General features: G+C 38.1%; 1 protein-coding gene and 1 pseudogene across 2 annotated transcripts in view; one reads left to right on the forward strand and one right to left on the reverse strand.

Annotated features, from left to right (window-relative positions):
* Positions 1 to 2,209: 2,209 nt before the first annotated feature.
* On the reverse strand, positions 2,210 to 9,020 carry LOC132839922 (sperm-associated antigen 6-like; annotated as a pseudogene).
* Positions 9,021 to 11,992: 2,972 nt separating this feature from the next.
* ctdspla (CTD (carboxy-terminal domain, RNA polymerase II, polypeptide A) small phosphatase-like a) overlaps positions 11,993 to 14,989 on the forward strand; it is a 37,064-nt gene continuing 34,067 nt past the window's right edge. Inside the window, exon 1 of one of the 2 annotated variants that reach the window (XM_060862270.1) lies at positions 11,993 to 12,193. In XM_060862270.1, coding sequence (XP_060718253.1) covers positions 12,118 to 12,193 — 76 coding nt within the window. In that variant the 5' untranslated portion in view covers positions 11,993 to 12,117. The remainder of the gene's footprint in view (positions 12,194 to 14,989) is intronic. The other variant, XM_060862272.1, reaches the window with a different exon arrangement.

A 14,989-nucleotide genomic window follows, 5' to 3' on the forward strand; every position in this document is an offset into this window, starting at 1 on the left:
CGCGCAATGTAAATTCACTCGCTCTATTGTTTTAAGCTTCGTGTTGGCATGACAACAGACCGGGGTAATTACTGTATCCAGCCTTCTCTCGGTGTGGGGAACGAAGATCCGAATCCGAATCAGAATCAGAATCTGGTTTATTGCCTGGTACTGTAGGTGTCTACATGTACAGGAATTTGTCTTGGTGTGTTGGTGCATAGTAATAATAGAGAAGAAGAAGCATAAATCTAAGAAACAAAGATTATAGAAACAATTATGTATATAAGCATAAAGATTTACAAAAAAAAAAAAAGCAATTGGATGTAAACAAAAATAGAAACATGAACTGTACACTAATGCAGGATGTGCAAATAAAGAGGCAAATATACAATTAGAAATGTTACATATATTACAACTGAAAGAAAACTAATGTTTGGATACTATTTGGATATAAATGTGTATATTTTATCGCTAATAAATAGTAATTCCATATGGTTCCCCTAGGTGGCAATGTAAGCATGTAGCTGCTGATCTGATATTTTCACACACAGGTTTACACAGAATGGTGAACAGATCTAAAAATACTCCAAATAATCTCTTTTTACAAATGTGGTGAACTGAGAAGCATCTCAGAACACACATGATTCATGATTGGTTAAACTACACTACAGACTACTGAAGGGTGGGTGGATAAGAGAATCTTGTGGTTGACCGTATCAAACGCTGCTGAAAGGTCAAGGAGGATGAGGACGGATGACAATTTGGCTGATCTAGCAGCATGTAGTTTCTCAGAGACATGCAAAAGAACTGTCTTTGTGGAATGAGCTGCTTTAAAGCCAGACTATAAAGGGATCTAACTAATTGGATCTAACTGATCCAATAAGGAGCAAACAATACAATAACAGTATTTGAAGCCCTGACCATAATATACAGAATTCAGCCTATGTTTTTCAATATTATCTTTGTTACGTCACAAAGAATGTGTTCATTAATTATGGATCTGCTTGCAACAAGCACAATACAACAGTTACACGGTTATAGTTTACGCCTGCAAAATTAGCCCCTGTGGGGTTTATATTGTGACCACCTTCATGAAACATTCAGTTATTATTCCACTTAACCCAGCTAAATTGTTGCAGTTCTGCACTGTCCATTAAAAAAACATGTAAAATACCCAATAAGGATTGGAAATAGATGAGAAAATTACCTTACATATACTATATATTTAAATTTTGACCCCACAATTTTTACAGCTGTATTAATTGTATTTTTGCAGGGAATACTGTTATTACTATTTCTGTTCTTCACTATTTATTATTATTTAAATATTATTTTAAATGAGGGGGGCACGGTGGCTTAGTGGTTAGCACGTTCGCCTCACACCTCCAGGGTTGGGGGTTCGATTCCCGCCTCCGCCTTGTGTGTGTGGAGTTTACATGTTCTCCCCGTGCCTCAGGGGTTTCCTCCGGGTACTCCGGTTTCCTCCCCCGGTCCAAAGACATGCATGGTAGGTTGATTGGCATCTCTGGAAAATTGTCCGTAGTGTGTGATTGTGTGAGTGAATGAGAGTGTGTGTGTGCCCTGCGATGGGTTGGCACTCCGTCCAGGGTGTATCCTGCCTTGATGCCCGATGACGCCTGAGATAGGCACAGGCTCCCCGTGAACCGAGGTAGTTCGGATAAGCGGTAGAAAATGAGTGAGTGAGTATTATTTTAAATGTTATTTTTCATAACATTACTCACAACTAATACATCACAACATACTCTGATGTTTAAAGCATTTATTTTTTAAAGGCAAAACCCAGAAGAAATGTCTTATTACCATGCTGGCTGAAATCCCAGCTAAAGTTTTTTAATATAAAACACTGAAGGTACATTAAACAATTAACAAACTGCAGATACAAAGAAAAAGTTCACCATAAACTCATTTACTCATCCTTGTGCCATTCTAGGTGTATATGACTTCCTTTCTTCAGCTGATCACAGTTTTCTTCCCTAAGAGATAAAATATAAACAGATGTATTGCAGATGTGGTGTGGCTGGATTTGTATCATGTTACAGCCAAACCAGACAACTTTGTAAGTGTATTTTAATCATTCAGGTATCAGTGTCAGGAAACAGGATGTCTTTACAGGTAAAATCCAGACCCAAATGCAGGAATTAAATAAAAAGAGGTTTTATTAGAAAAAAAAACAACTACAAACACATTGAAAAAACACTGGGGAAGAAGACTAGGCAGCTGAAATAAGAAAACACAAAAACTCAGAAAACAGAAACACAAACAAGGACTTAGCAAAAAAAACAAAAAAAAACGGACATAAGACAACAGGTATATTATAAGGACAATCATAGAGACACAAGACAAATCAAAGCCTGCCAAAACGTCCACCTGGTGTTCAAACAGGGAACAGTCTAATCCATCCATGACAGCACTTCCCCCTCAAGGCGCGGCTCCTGACGCGCCAACCCAGAACCACGGCCGAAAGTAACACAGCGAGGCACGGATGTTCAGAACAGTAATACATCTCTTTAGGGAAGCAGGCGTTAATGGCGTTGATGTACTCCAGCAGAGCGGAGCCGGGCTCAGCTTTAATTTCCTGCACCTTCTTCAGTCCTCCGCTAGTTAAAAACAACCTCAGAGCTTTACTGTCATGTGGAAGAACCTACAGGACATGAAACAAACAGGGACGATGATTCCTTCACACAGGTTGCCTTAAACAGGAAATGCTATGTGTGTAATAAAGAACCTGCAGTTGACCTTGCTGAACTGGCAGATGATGTGTTTGAGAACATTCTTGGCAGCTTCGTAGAGCAGTGGCTCCAGTGCCCGAAGGTAAGTGCACTTCTGAAGAACGCTCTTTAAAGCCTTCTTCGCCTGTCTCGAGAGAGATTATGCTTGTTGTATAACCAAAAACTATACATTTGTTTGTCTTTGGCCTGGGTATTATATACCCAGCGACCTATATTCCTAGGTACTGTATACCAAGTTCCCTATATTCTAAGGGACTTTCTATCCAGAACCCTATATTCCTAGAAAGTGTACACCAAGATTCCTATATTCTTAGGGACTATCTAACCAGGGCCTGATATTCCTACTGAATACAGGGAATCCTCATGCTTTAAGTGCCTATATTTCAAGGGCTCTACTTTCCAGGACTTTAATGTATGTAAACCCTACAACCATGTAGGTCTATATTCCACTGACATTATGTACTTTTCCAAGGGCCATAAATTCATAGGACCAAAGTGGCTATACTGTATGTGGCTATATGTACCCAGGGCCCTATATTTTTTAGGACGTAAGTCAGTAAGAGTTTGCAAAGTATCAGATCACATTCAATTCCTTCAATTAAGTAATTTTGCCATTTTTTGGAAAATGTTTGCACCTTGACTTGCAGGCGTAGACATAGTAGTTTGGGAAGCACATTAGACATGGCTACAGCTCTTGCATGCTTTGGTGTGTGATGGCCGATCTGTCCTAGTGCCCAGGCTGTTGCAGCCTTCAGATGAGAAATGAAATGAGAAAGGAGAAACTTCAGTGTTAAATGATAAAATATTCTAAACTACGACCTTAAACGGACGGACTAACTAAATATTTTGACTAAAAATAGGTATGTGGTCGTAATAACTTTTAAAAGCGTCGCACACATTCTCAGGTTGCTCCAGCTTCTGCACATGTGGCATATCTAACAAAGTGCCCTGTATCTACTCATGTGTCACCCTCAGAATCTCATGGACCATAAAATAGGGCTTATAGTAGCAGACCTTAGATACAATAACAGCCATGGCGAGGTTCCCTAAGTGTGCAGCCATGTAGCCGAGCATCATGATACCAGGCAATTGCTTGTTTCCTCTAGAGTCCCACAGAAAATCATTCACAGCTGCTACACCTCCAGCGTTCAAGATCATTTGGGATAACTGGAGGGAAACACACACACATACACAGCCTTGAGCTAAGAAGCATCTCACAAGTCAAATGTTTGACTACTGTGGAAAAAAAATGGATAAAATAATGAAGGTGTTAATGCACATGCGCTCTCCAGTTGCTCTTAAACTTTTCTGCTTGAAAATGCTTTAGTAGCCATGTTAGGTACCTCAGGGGTGTATTTTGTGATCTCTCGTTTCAGCGTGCTGTCGTTCTGCCTCACACACTCATCTGGGTCTTTAAGGCAGGCCAGTACAGTAGGGAAGATCTCTGCCTCAAACACCAGCTCTGCCAGGTCCACAGAGTGCTTGGAGATCTGACACTATAGAAAAATGAGCAAAACCTCCTGACCAATTAGAATCGAGAATTCAACAGTGCTGTGTAACATTTACAATAAACATTATATCTTATATTTATTTATTCAAACTCTTATCTGTATAAAGTGTAGCTGGTGTGTGTGAACAGGTGGATGTCGAAATACACTTAATATAAATCTAATTTTAAAAATGTTTGTTATTAAATTTGTGTCACACAGAAATCCATGCGGGAAAAACTAAGAGATTAAAGATTAGGCTGTTACTCTGACCTTCAGTTTGGCGTCTGGATACAGGCTCATCTGTGCCAGGTGAGCAATGGCTCCAGTGTCCATGACAATTTGTGCAAGCTCTGGTGAGTGTCTGGAGATGTCGCTCAGCGTTGAAGCGGAGATCCTCTTCAGGGCAATCTCAGGCTCCTGCATGCAGAGAACAAGCAGAGGAACCGCGCCTGCGTCCACCACCGCCTGAGCCAAGGCTGTGTTACGGAAAACATCAGAAACAATTTATATAGCAGATTAAACTTCATTAAGGAAAACCTTCAATAATTTAAAGGAACAGGTTGAGAAAAAACAACTTTAACCCAAACCACCTCTTAGTCTCTAAGATGTAGTTAATCAGCCAAAACTTGCTTGATCTAAAATGAGCTGTTACAATTTTACACTGGGAGGCACGGTGGCTTAGTGGTTAGCACGTTCGCCTCACACCTCCAGGGTTGGGGGTTCGATTCCCGCCTCCACCTTGTGTGTGTGGAGTTTGCATGTTCTCTCCGTGCCTCTGGGGTTTCCTCCGGGTACTCCGGTTTCCTCCCCCGGTCCAAAGTCATGCATGGTAGGTTGATTGGCATCTCTGGAAAATTGTCCGTAGTGTGTGATTGCGTGAGTGAATGAGTGTGTGTGTGTGTGTGTGTGTGTGCCCTGTGATGGGTTGGCACTCCATCCAGGGTGTATCCTGCCTTGATGCCCAATGACACCTGAGATAGGCACAGGCTCCCCGTGACCCGAGGTAGTTCGGATAAGCGGTAGAAAATGAGTGAGAGAGAGTGAGTAACACCCTGTATATCATGTCTATAGAACCCAACCTGTATATCTTGACATCTGTATGTGGTTGTGCAGGGGATGTGGTAGCTCAGTGGTTAAAGGTGTTGGGCTACTGCTCGGAAGGTCATGGGTTCAAACCCCAGGCCCACCAAGCTGCCACTGCTGGGCCCCTGAGCAAGGCCCTTAACGCTCAGTTGTAAGTCACTCTGGATAAGGGTGTCTGCTAAATGACGTAAATGTAAATGTAATGTAATGTATGTTCATCTGTATATTTTTGTTTTCATACAGTAAATACTGTACTTCTGTACATCTTGCACTTGCTGATTATTGCACTTCTGGTTAGATGCCAAACTGCATTTCATTGCCTTGTACTTGTACATGTGTAATGATAATAAAGTTTAATCTAATCTACTCGAATCTTAATACTAAAGTGCACAACATACAGGCCTTCTGAGTGTCTCCATCTTAACTAAGGGTCTGTTGTTTATCATAAAACAGCATATATACATACAGAAACTCACTAACTCATTTTCTACCGCTTATCTGAACTATCTCGGGTCACGGGGAGCCTGTGCCTATCTCAAGCGTCATCGGGCATCAAGGCAGGATACACCCTGGACAGAGTGCCAACCCATCGCAGGGCACACACACACACACACTCTCATTCACTCACACAATCACACACTACGGACAATTTTTCCAGAGATGCCAATCAACCTACCATGCATGTCTTTGGACCGGGGGAGGAAACTGGAGTACCCGGAGGAAACCCCCGAGGCACGGGGAGAACATGCAAACTCCACACACACAAGGTGGAGGCGGGAATCAAACCCCCAACCCTGGAGGTGTGAGGCGAACGTGCTAACCACTAAGCCACCGTGCCCCCTACATACAGAAACACTAGAAAAAAATCTTTAAAACCTTCTGACACTAAGTTCAGACCTTGATGTCCTCATAGCTAGTTACAGCATAAGGTAAGAGTTTGGAGTTGGGAGGTAGGAGGTTGGATGTGGGACGTAGGAGGTCGGGGGTGGGAGGTAAGAGGTTGGAGGTTGGAGGTAAGAGCTATTAATGTAAGAGGTTAGAGGTAGGAGGTTGGAGGTAAGAGGCAGGAGCTAAAAAGTAGGATGTAAGAGGTAGGAGGTGGGATGTAGGATGTAATGGGTAGGAGATAGGAGGTAACAGGTTAGAGGTAGGAAGTAGGAAGAAAGAGGAGACAGGTGGGAGGTAGGAGTTAAGAGGTAGAAGGTAGCAGGTGGGAGGAAAGAGGTGTAAGGTGGAATGTAGGAGTTAAGCGGTGGGAGATGTAGCTGTGAAATCTTCAGACTTACAGCCGTTGTAGCAAGTGATGTTGCCCAGCGCCCACGCAGTAGCCTCTTTCACTTTCGGATGGAACACCTCCAGGGAGATAACAAGAGCTTTGAGACCACCGCAGTCTACCACAGCTTGTGCGAGCTCGGGAGAGTGCTTCGCCAAGGTAAAGAGAAGTAACGCCGCCGCCTTCTTATAGAAGCACTGTGGATTACATTTGTGTTTATAGAGAAACTTGAGACAACACAGAAAACAGCTACCCTTTAATTAATGAAGTTAATAAATTACATATTAAATGTGTGGAAATTCAAGTAAAATAAAAGAGATTTGTTTAAAGACTCTCCAAAACTAACGGTTGTTTTATTATGGTTGCTCTGATATGTCAGTAAAATTAAAGAAGCAGTTAATAATTTTAGTGATTTCTGTTGCCCATAAGATCGATTTAAACTACAAATAAAAGTCTTCTCTGCTCTTTAAACATTTTACTGAATATTAAGTCACATTTTAAAGAAAAAACGGTCATTATAATTCCAACTAGTTGGAGCTACTTATATGATTATTATTTAGTATTGAAAAAAGGATAAATCTTGGAAAATGTTGGGTTCCTCAGGATTTCTCTCAGATGAAAACTGATCTTTTTAGAAATTTAGAATCCACAACTCTTACCTATCAAAAGAAACATTGGTCAACTGATTTTTCCACCCCAGAACCTAGGCCCAGGATCACTTTTATATTTTACAAACTGCGACTTTATATATGACGTAAAAGTTTTTCATTAGCTTTTTTTTACATCTCATTCAATTACAAAAATAAAAAAACTGTTATGTAATATATGCACATAACAATCCCACTTGGTGCAACATAAGATATTTCCATAAAGTAAATTCCAAAATCCAAAAAACTAAATTTTAGTATCTTTGTACAGAGTAAATTTCCTGAGGAGAAGAAAACCAAATTTCTTGACCCAAGGACCGTTACTTTAAAGTCTAACAATGAGGACAACGATGAGTTCCAAGACTACTCTGAGGTCTTCCGCATTAACAGCTACATTCCCAGAATTTCACCAGTTAACCCAGTTAAATGCTTTAAAATATCAGCTAGAACGCAGGGCTGATGGCTTACTTTCTTCTTGGCCAGCAAGTAGACGAGCTGATGCAGGAGTTCCCCCCTCACCACTGCCTCGGCCAGGTCATAGTTGTAGCTGGCCAGTTTTCCGAGAACCAGAGCAGCCGGCTGCAGGGCAGTTGGGAAGACATCGAGAAGGAGAGGCCTCAGGATTGACATCACATCTGAAACGAGAGAGAGAGAGAGAGAGAGAGAGAGAGAGAGAGAGAGAGAGAGAGAGAGAGAGAGAGAGAGAATACTACTGTATATGTAAGAAAAGAAAAACTTCCAAAAATATTGTTACAAGGCACCTGTTTTAATGGATAAATCATCTTTTTCATTAAGCATCAGTCCTAAAAATGTGTCATATCAGAATCAGGATTTTTTTTATAGTGCATCTTTATAGAATAGTGTATCTTATATTTACACAGTTTATCAAAAGAAACTCATCCACCTCCAGCTTCAACAGGTTGTATGTTCTTTTCTGCTGTTCTGCTCACCCTGATTGCAAAGAGTCATTACCATAGACTTTTTGTCAGCTTGGTTTAAATTACTGCCTGTAAGGAGTCACCTGTCCCTCAACTATTCTCTATTTAAACTCTATTTTACATTTTTGTATGAAATGTGCTATATATAATAATAAGCATTCAATTCTGCAAAACATTCAACAAGATCACTACTTACATGCATTTGGAAGTGTTTCAATATTTTGAGGTCTTGTTGCAAGCTCTGCAACTGTTTGCCCAAACTTCTTCCTTTCTTTCTGGTACTGCTCAAAAACTAAAACATATCAAATGTTACAATTTATTTTATGTTACAATCTGTAAATAAATGTTATTTATTTACAGATTCACACTATAAATAATAATAATAATAATAATAATAATAATAATAATAAATATTATTAATATTATTATTAATATTATTATTAGTTATTATTTATTTATTTATTTATTTATTTATTTATTCTTTGTATGAATTAAAAACATTTGTTTTTCCACAAAAGCTTCATATAAAAGTGTTAACCAGCAAGTATAATAAAGCAACAACAAAAAAAATACAATTTTTTATAGATATTTTAATTTTTAATTAATATTAATTTAAAATATTTAATAATTAATATTTTAATTCCTTTACTAAAAAATACCCTTGATAATAAATGACAATCTTTACATTTAAAGGTCTAAAATATTTTCTCACCCTGTAAAACATGCTTCTGGCTCAAAGTTTCAATCCCACAATGAAAAAAAAAGAGAAATAAACAGACCAGACTGATTCTCTTAAATACGTAAAAAGAAAAAAACGCGAAATTTCCTCGCGCTGTGTTTTTTAAGCGTTTTGTTGGCATGGCAACAAACCGAGTTATTATCTAGCGTGCTCTAGGTTTGGGTTCAATTCTCCACTATTCTGCGAATCAGTTTTTTATACACTATATTGGAAAAGAAGATCCGAATCCGAATCAGAATCAGAATCTGGTTAAATGCCTGGTACTGTAGGTGTTTACATGTACAGGAAGTTGTCTTGGTGTGTTGGTGCATAGTAATAATAGAGAAGAAGCATAAATCTAAGAAACAAAGGTTACAAAAACAATTATGTAATTTCTTTTTCTTCTTCTTTCCTACATGTACAGAAGCACCTCCGTAATCGTTATATAATAAACACCTGAATTATCTAAAAACTTTAGATATAAATGTGTATATTTTTTATCTCTAATAAATAGTAATTCCATATGGTTCCACTAGGAGGCAATATAAGCATGTAATAATTAATAATATACATCGGTCACTGTTCACCTCTTTCGCCCAACTATCCAATCAGCAACCGTGATAACAGGGCAGTAAATAAAGTCATACAGATACAGCTGAAGAACTTCAGTTAATTTACACCTCAAATGTCACAATGGGGAGAAACCAGATAAGTTGGTTTGAGTATTTAAGAAGCTGCTGATCTCCTGAGATTTTCACACACAGGTTTACACAGAATGGTGAACAAATCTAAAAATACTCCAAATAATCACTTTTTACAACCACTGTGAGCTGAGAAGCATCTCAGAACACACAATATGACGAGTATTGAGACAGATGAGCTACGATAGCAGAAGATCACATCAGGTTCCCCTCCTGTCATCCAGAAAACAGAAATCTGATGTTCTGATTTTCTCCATGGTTCATGATTGGTTAATCTCTAACTGATCCAATGAGGAGCAAACAATACAATAACAGTATTTGAAGCCCTGACCATAATATACAGAATTCAGGCTATATGTTTTTCAATATTATCTTTGTAAAGCCACAAAGAATGTGTACATTATTTATGGATCTGCTTGAAACAAGCACAATACAGCAGTTACATGGTTACAGTTTACACCTGTATAATTAGTCCCTGTGGGGTTTAACCTTAATAGCCTTATAGGTTCCTTATTATTCCTTTTTTGTGACCACCTTCATTAAACATTCAGTTATTATTCCACTTAACCCAGCTAAGATGTTGTAGTCCTTCACTGTCCATTAAAAAAACCAAGATAGATTAGAAATAGCTGAGAAAAGCACATTTTATTTTTAATATATCTACATTTTGACCCCATAAATTAAGGTGAGAAGTCCACAACCTTGGACTCAGGCTGAATCCACCAGATCTGTGACTGGAGAATAGAAGAGAGCAGCTCTGTAATTCCCCTAACACACCAAGGGTTAGGTGAAATGCAGAGAACATAATAAATCATGTTGATTTACTCAAAGATTGAAGTGCTCACCTCTCAGCCTGCACGGCAACAGCGCTGAGTCTATTTCAGCACACTGGGTGATATTTTATCAGGATGTCTTTTCTTGAGTCGTATTTGCTTAACAAGAAATTCAACAACTCTATAATCACAGGATGCTGGAGTTCATCATGATTCAGCTTCAGCGCAATTGAACCTCTCTTGTGTAAGCATGAATAAAGAGCTTAAGAGGCCAGATCGGATAGGCAGTGCAAAAGAGATAGCTCATAAAAGCTCATGTGTTTGAGCACGTGCATATTATGGAATATATCTCAACGTAAATCCAGCACAAGCTGTTCAATGTTCAGTATAACACCATTAATAAACGCTCAGATATGTCTCAGTGTTGAATGCTAGCTAACATAAACATGACCGTAATAATAGTAATCGTTAAAAATAAAACAAGATTTTTATGAGGTGGCACAACAGATATTCATTCATTTTCTACCACTTATCCGAACTACCTCAGGTCACGGGGAGCCTGTGCCTATCTCAGGGCACACACACACACATGCATACACTACGGACAATTTTCCAGAGATGCCAATCAACCTACCATGCATGTCTTTGGACCGGGGAGGAAACCCGGAGTACCCAGAGGAAACCCCCGAGGCACGGGGAGAACATGCAAACTCCACACACACAAGGCAGAGGCAGGAATCGAACCCCGAACCCTGGAGGTGTGAGGCGAACGTGCTAACCACGTTCTTTTTTTTTTTAAAAACAAGATGTCATTTTTCCTTCTGAGAAATGACATCTTGTTTAAAAAAAAAAAAAAAAAGCCAGATTAGTATTTACTTATAAATTTAAACTACATCTAAATTAAATCCGTTCATTATTATGAACATTTACAGTTAAAATCTCTTGGAGTAATCTACTCAGTTACTGACCAAACATGCTAATGAAGTAAACCTTTATTAGCAAGATAATCCACATTTAATGTATAATCCCAATTCATTCCGTACTAATTTCATTCCTTTAAGAGGTAAATGTTGTGAATTATAATAAAACCTGAAACCATGTTAATGAATAAAATCATTTTGGGGAAAGAAATGTTAGTTAAATGTTGTGACTAGCAGTCCATCGGTCTTGTGTTGTAGGTGATACATATTCAGTGTGTCTGAACCTTTCACAAAAACACATAAACACATTGATGAACACAGCTAAGACAATGTGTCGGTCGACTAAACGTTTATTTTATTTATTTATTTATTTATCTATTTATTTATTTATTTATTTATTGTGTTGATTACATGAGTAAAATGAGTCCAACACGTTTTGCAAATAACAGTAAACAAATGTGTGGCGCCATCTTGAGGGAGGAGCAGGAACTGCACACAAACTGACACACGGCACAAACTGTTATTGTCTTTATTATCTAATTATAAGAGATGCTGTTGATTTCTATAATTTGACAGAATACAGACTATTTTATTCTTACAGAATTTTGCATCAATGCAAAGTGAATTTTGATGTGAGAGACAGCGGTACACACACGGTTGTGAGTGTGTGAGTGTGAGTGTACGTGTGTGTATGTGTGTGTGTATGTGTATGTGTGTGTGTTTCACATCGGGACAGTCTTGGCTAGCTCGCTAGCAGACAGGACTAGCTGCTGCATATTCCAGTGAAGCAGGCGACTTAAAACGAGGACTTGTTCTTGAAATAACAAAAACAAGGCACCGTTTCCATGGACAACACGTCCATCATTACCCAGGTAGCAAATCCAAAGGAGGAGGAAATCATTTCTTCGAGTCAAGAAAAAGGTGAGAGATGTTTACACACACACACTCACACACACACACACACACACACACACACACGGACGGACGGCTGATGGTGCTGTTAGTGATGGGGGTTTTGTTTATTAGTGGAATCGCGGTGTAACACTGTTGCATCACATTTCTAATTGGTCCAGCAAACCGACAGCAATTAAAATATTCACACTGAAATCCTTTGAAAGGGAAAAAAGCTTAATTAACACACGCGACTTTTCCAGTTATATAATGGTGTATAATAAACACTGTTCCTTAAACAGCACCGTTAATGACGAGACCTGTAAATAAACACAGGTGTAATCTTATTTATTTATTTATTTATTTATTAAACTGAATCTATAACCTTAGTACAACGAGACCTGTAAATAAACACAGGTGTAATCATATTACTTATTTATTTATTTAGGTTAGTTATTAAATTAAATCTATAACGTTAGTAGATCAACAGGGAAATGTAAATATTGGCTCTTCATTACAGCGTCAAGTGAAGATTCAGGCTTACTGCCATTCAGTTATATCAAGATTATTTAAATATTGATTAGATTTTACATTTATCTTATTTTAATTTATCTCATTTGAAATTTGAAATGTCTGGAAAGTATTATAAAATGTGTGGATTTTGTATTATGCCCATGTTTGGGACGAAACATTATTATTATTATTATTATTATTATTATTATTATTATTATTATAAATGAATACCAACATCAATGCTACAACTGCTACCAATTGTGTTATTATTGTTATTGCTGTAGTAATAACATTATTAATTAAAGGAATAATAATAATAATAATAATAATAATAATAACTGGTGGTGCAGCAGGTAGATCAAGGTTCAGTAGTTGATCCTTTGCTATGTTTGCTGTCGTGTTCCTCTGGGTTCTCCGGTTTCCTTTGACCTCACAAAATATGTCCTAGTAAATAACGTGGGCATCTAACAGTATAACATAGAAGGTGGGTTGGTGTGATGTGGTAGCCTAGTGGTTAAGGTGTTGGATTACTGATTGGAAGGTCATGAGTTTGAATCCCAGGTCCACCAAGCTGGTCCCTGAGCAAGGCCCTTAACCCTCAATTGCTCAGTTATGTAAATTGAAATAAAAAATGTAAGTCACTCTGGATAAGGGAGTCTGCTAAATGGCGTCAATGGTCACTGCAGTCCAACTGCAGAAATAAAGGAGTTCACGAGTGCAGATTTTGTAGGGTCTCCACTAAAGAATAACCATTTGCTCTCTGTATGTTTTGTTACATTTCTATTTTTAATGTTTTACCATTTAAGTTTATTTTAGTAAAACTCATCAGTTTTAAGCAGGGGTTTAGAAATGTTTAGAAAACTGGATTATAGAGAGATTAATTGTTGCCATACACTCACTTCTTTAATCACAGGTCTATCATCTTCATCTCCAAGGATCTTCATGGTGTAATCTGACATAGAAAGCATGTTATCATAGTCTGTTACAGGATTCTGTCAGGATTTAATGAGATCTCGGATAGTGTGACAAGCAATAATATGCTTTCACAAATCACAATCTTAAACAACTGTCAACAATCTTAAACAACTTTTTACAGTCTAATAAGCTTTCCAGAGTTAAATGTTGTGAAGCTATTTTGCCTTGTTACTGTAGTCTGTTTATTTATTTATTTATTTATTTATTTATTTATTTATTTATTTATTTGGCAGATGATTTTATATAAAATGACTCACCAAAAATGAATTAAACTCATAGCTGATCATTCGATGATGAAAACATTGACCCTTTGGCAGTCCTGAGATTTAAACTGACACGATTCCTCAGTACCTTTTACACAGTAGTTTAATTGCAGAGTCTATGGAAGTCTATAAAACAAGATTTTCGTTAATATGATTTTCTTAACTATTTTCCATGTTGGTCTCTTTTTGCCTTTACGTTACACGTTGTGCCCATGTTCTGTAACAAGCAAAGCAAAAACAAGGTACTCATAATCATAAAAGAAAGAAATGTTTCTGCTTTAAGGCGTTCAAACAGATGGCAGAGCACATGGCATGAGTGTTTAGCAGAGGACAGAGGAGCCTGGGAACATGAACTGACCTCTGAGTCTCAGTGTGTGTCCAGTGGATGAACAAAAAGACGGATTAGAGGATTCCCCAACCATGAACAGAGGGCTATGTGACAAAGCAGAGCTCATTCCTCTTTGTGTGTGTGTGTGTGTGTGTGTGTGGTGTGTGTGTGTGTGTGTGTGTGTGTGTGTGTGTAAAAGAGAGAGACACAGAGAGAAACACCTTTGTTGTTGCTTGTCACTTCTTGTTCTCGTACTCTAAAACACACTGGACATATCATTATGTTTGAGCTCACTTGTGCTGATGAAACAATTTTGTTTTGTTTTGTGCGAGCCTTATTTTTTTTCTTACATTTTTATTTTAACAACACATTAACTTGCAATACAAACCAAGTCTACTTTTGACATTTGTCCTTGGCTCAGTAATCCTGAACTGCCAGATCCTGAATCAATACGTGGGCAGGATCACGTGGCAGTTGCTGTGTACTAGACATACAAATAAACAAATACACACACAGACAACCACACACACACACATACACACACACACACACACACACACACACATACATACTAAATAATAAATACACACATATCCACATTCATACATATATTTATACATATATATTTATATATATATATACACACACACACACACACACACACACACACACACACACACATGCACACACTGCTGCCATAATTAATTGCAGTAACAGGTCTTCGGGGGTATTTATATATAGTATCAG

Source organism: Tachysurus vachellii, chromosome 25 (assembly GCF_030014155.1).
Source record: "Tachysurus vachellii isolate PV-2020 chromosome 25, HZAU_Pvac_v1, whole genome shotgun sequence".
Lineage (NCBI taxonomy): Eukaryota > Metazoa > Chordata > Actinopteri > Siluriformes > Bagridae > Tachysurus > Tachysurus vachellii.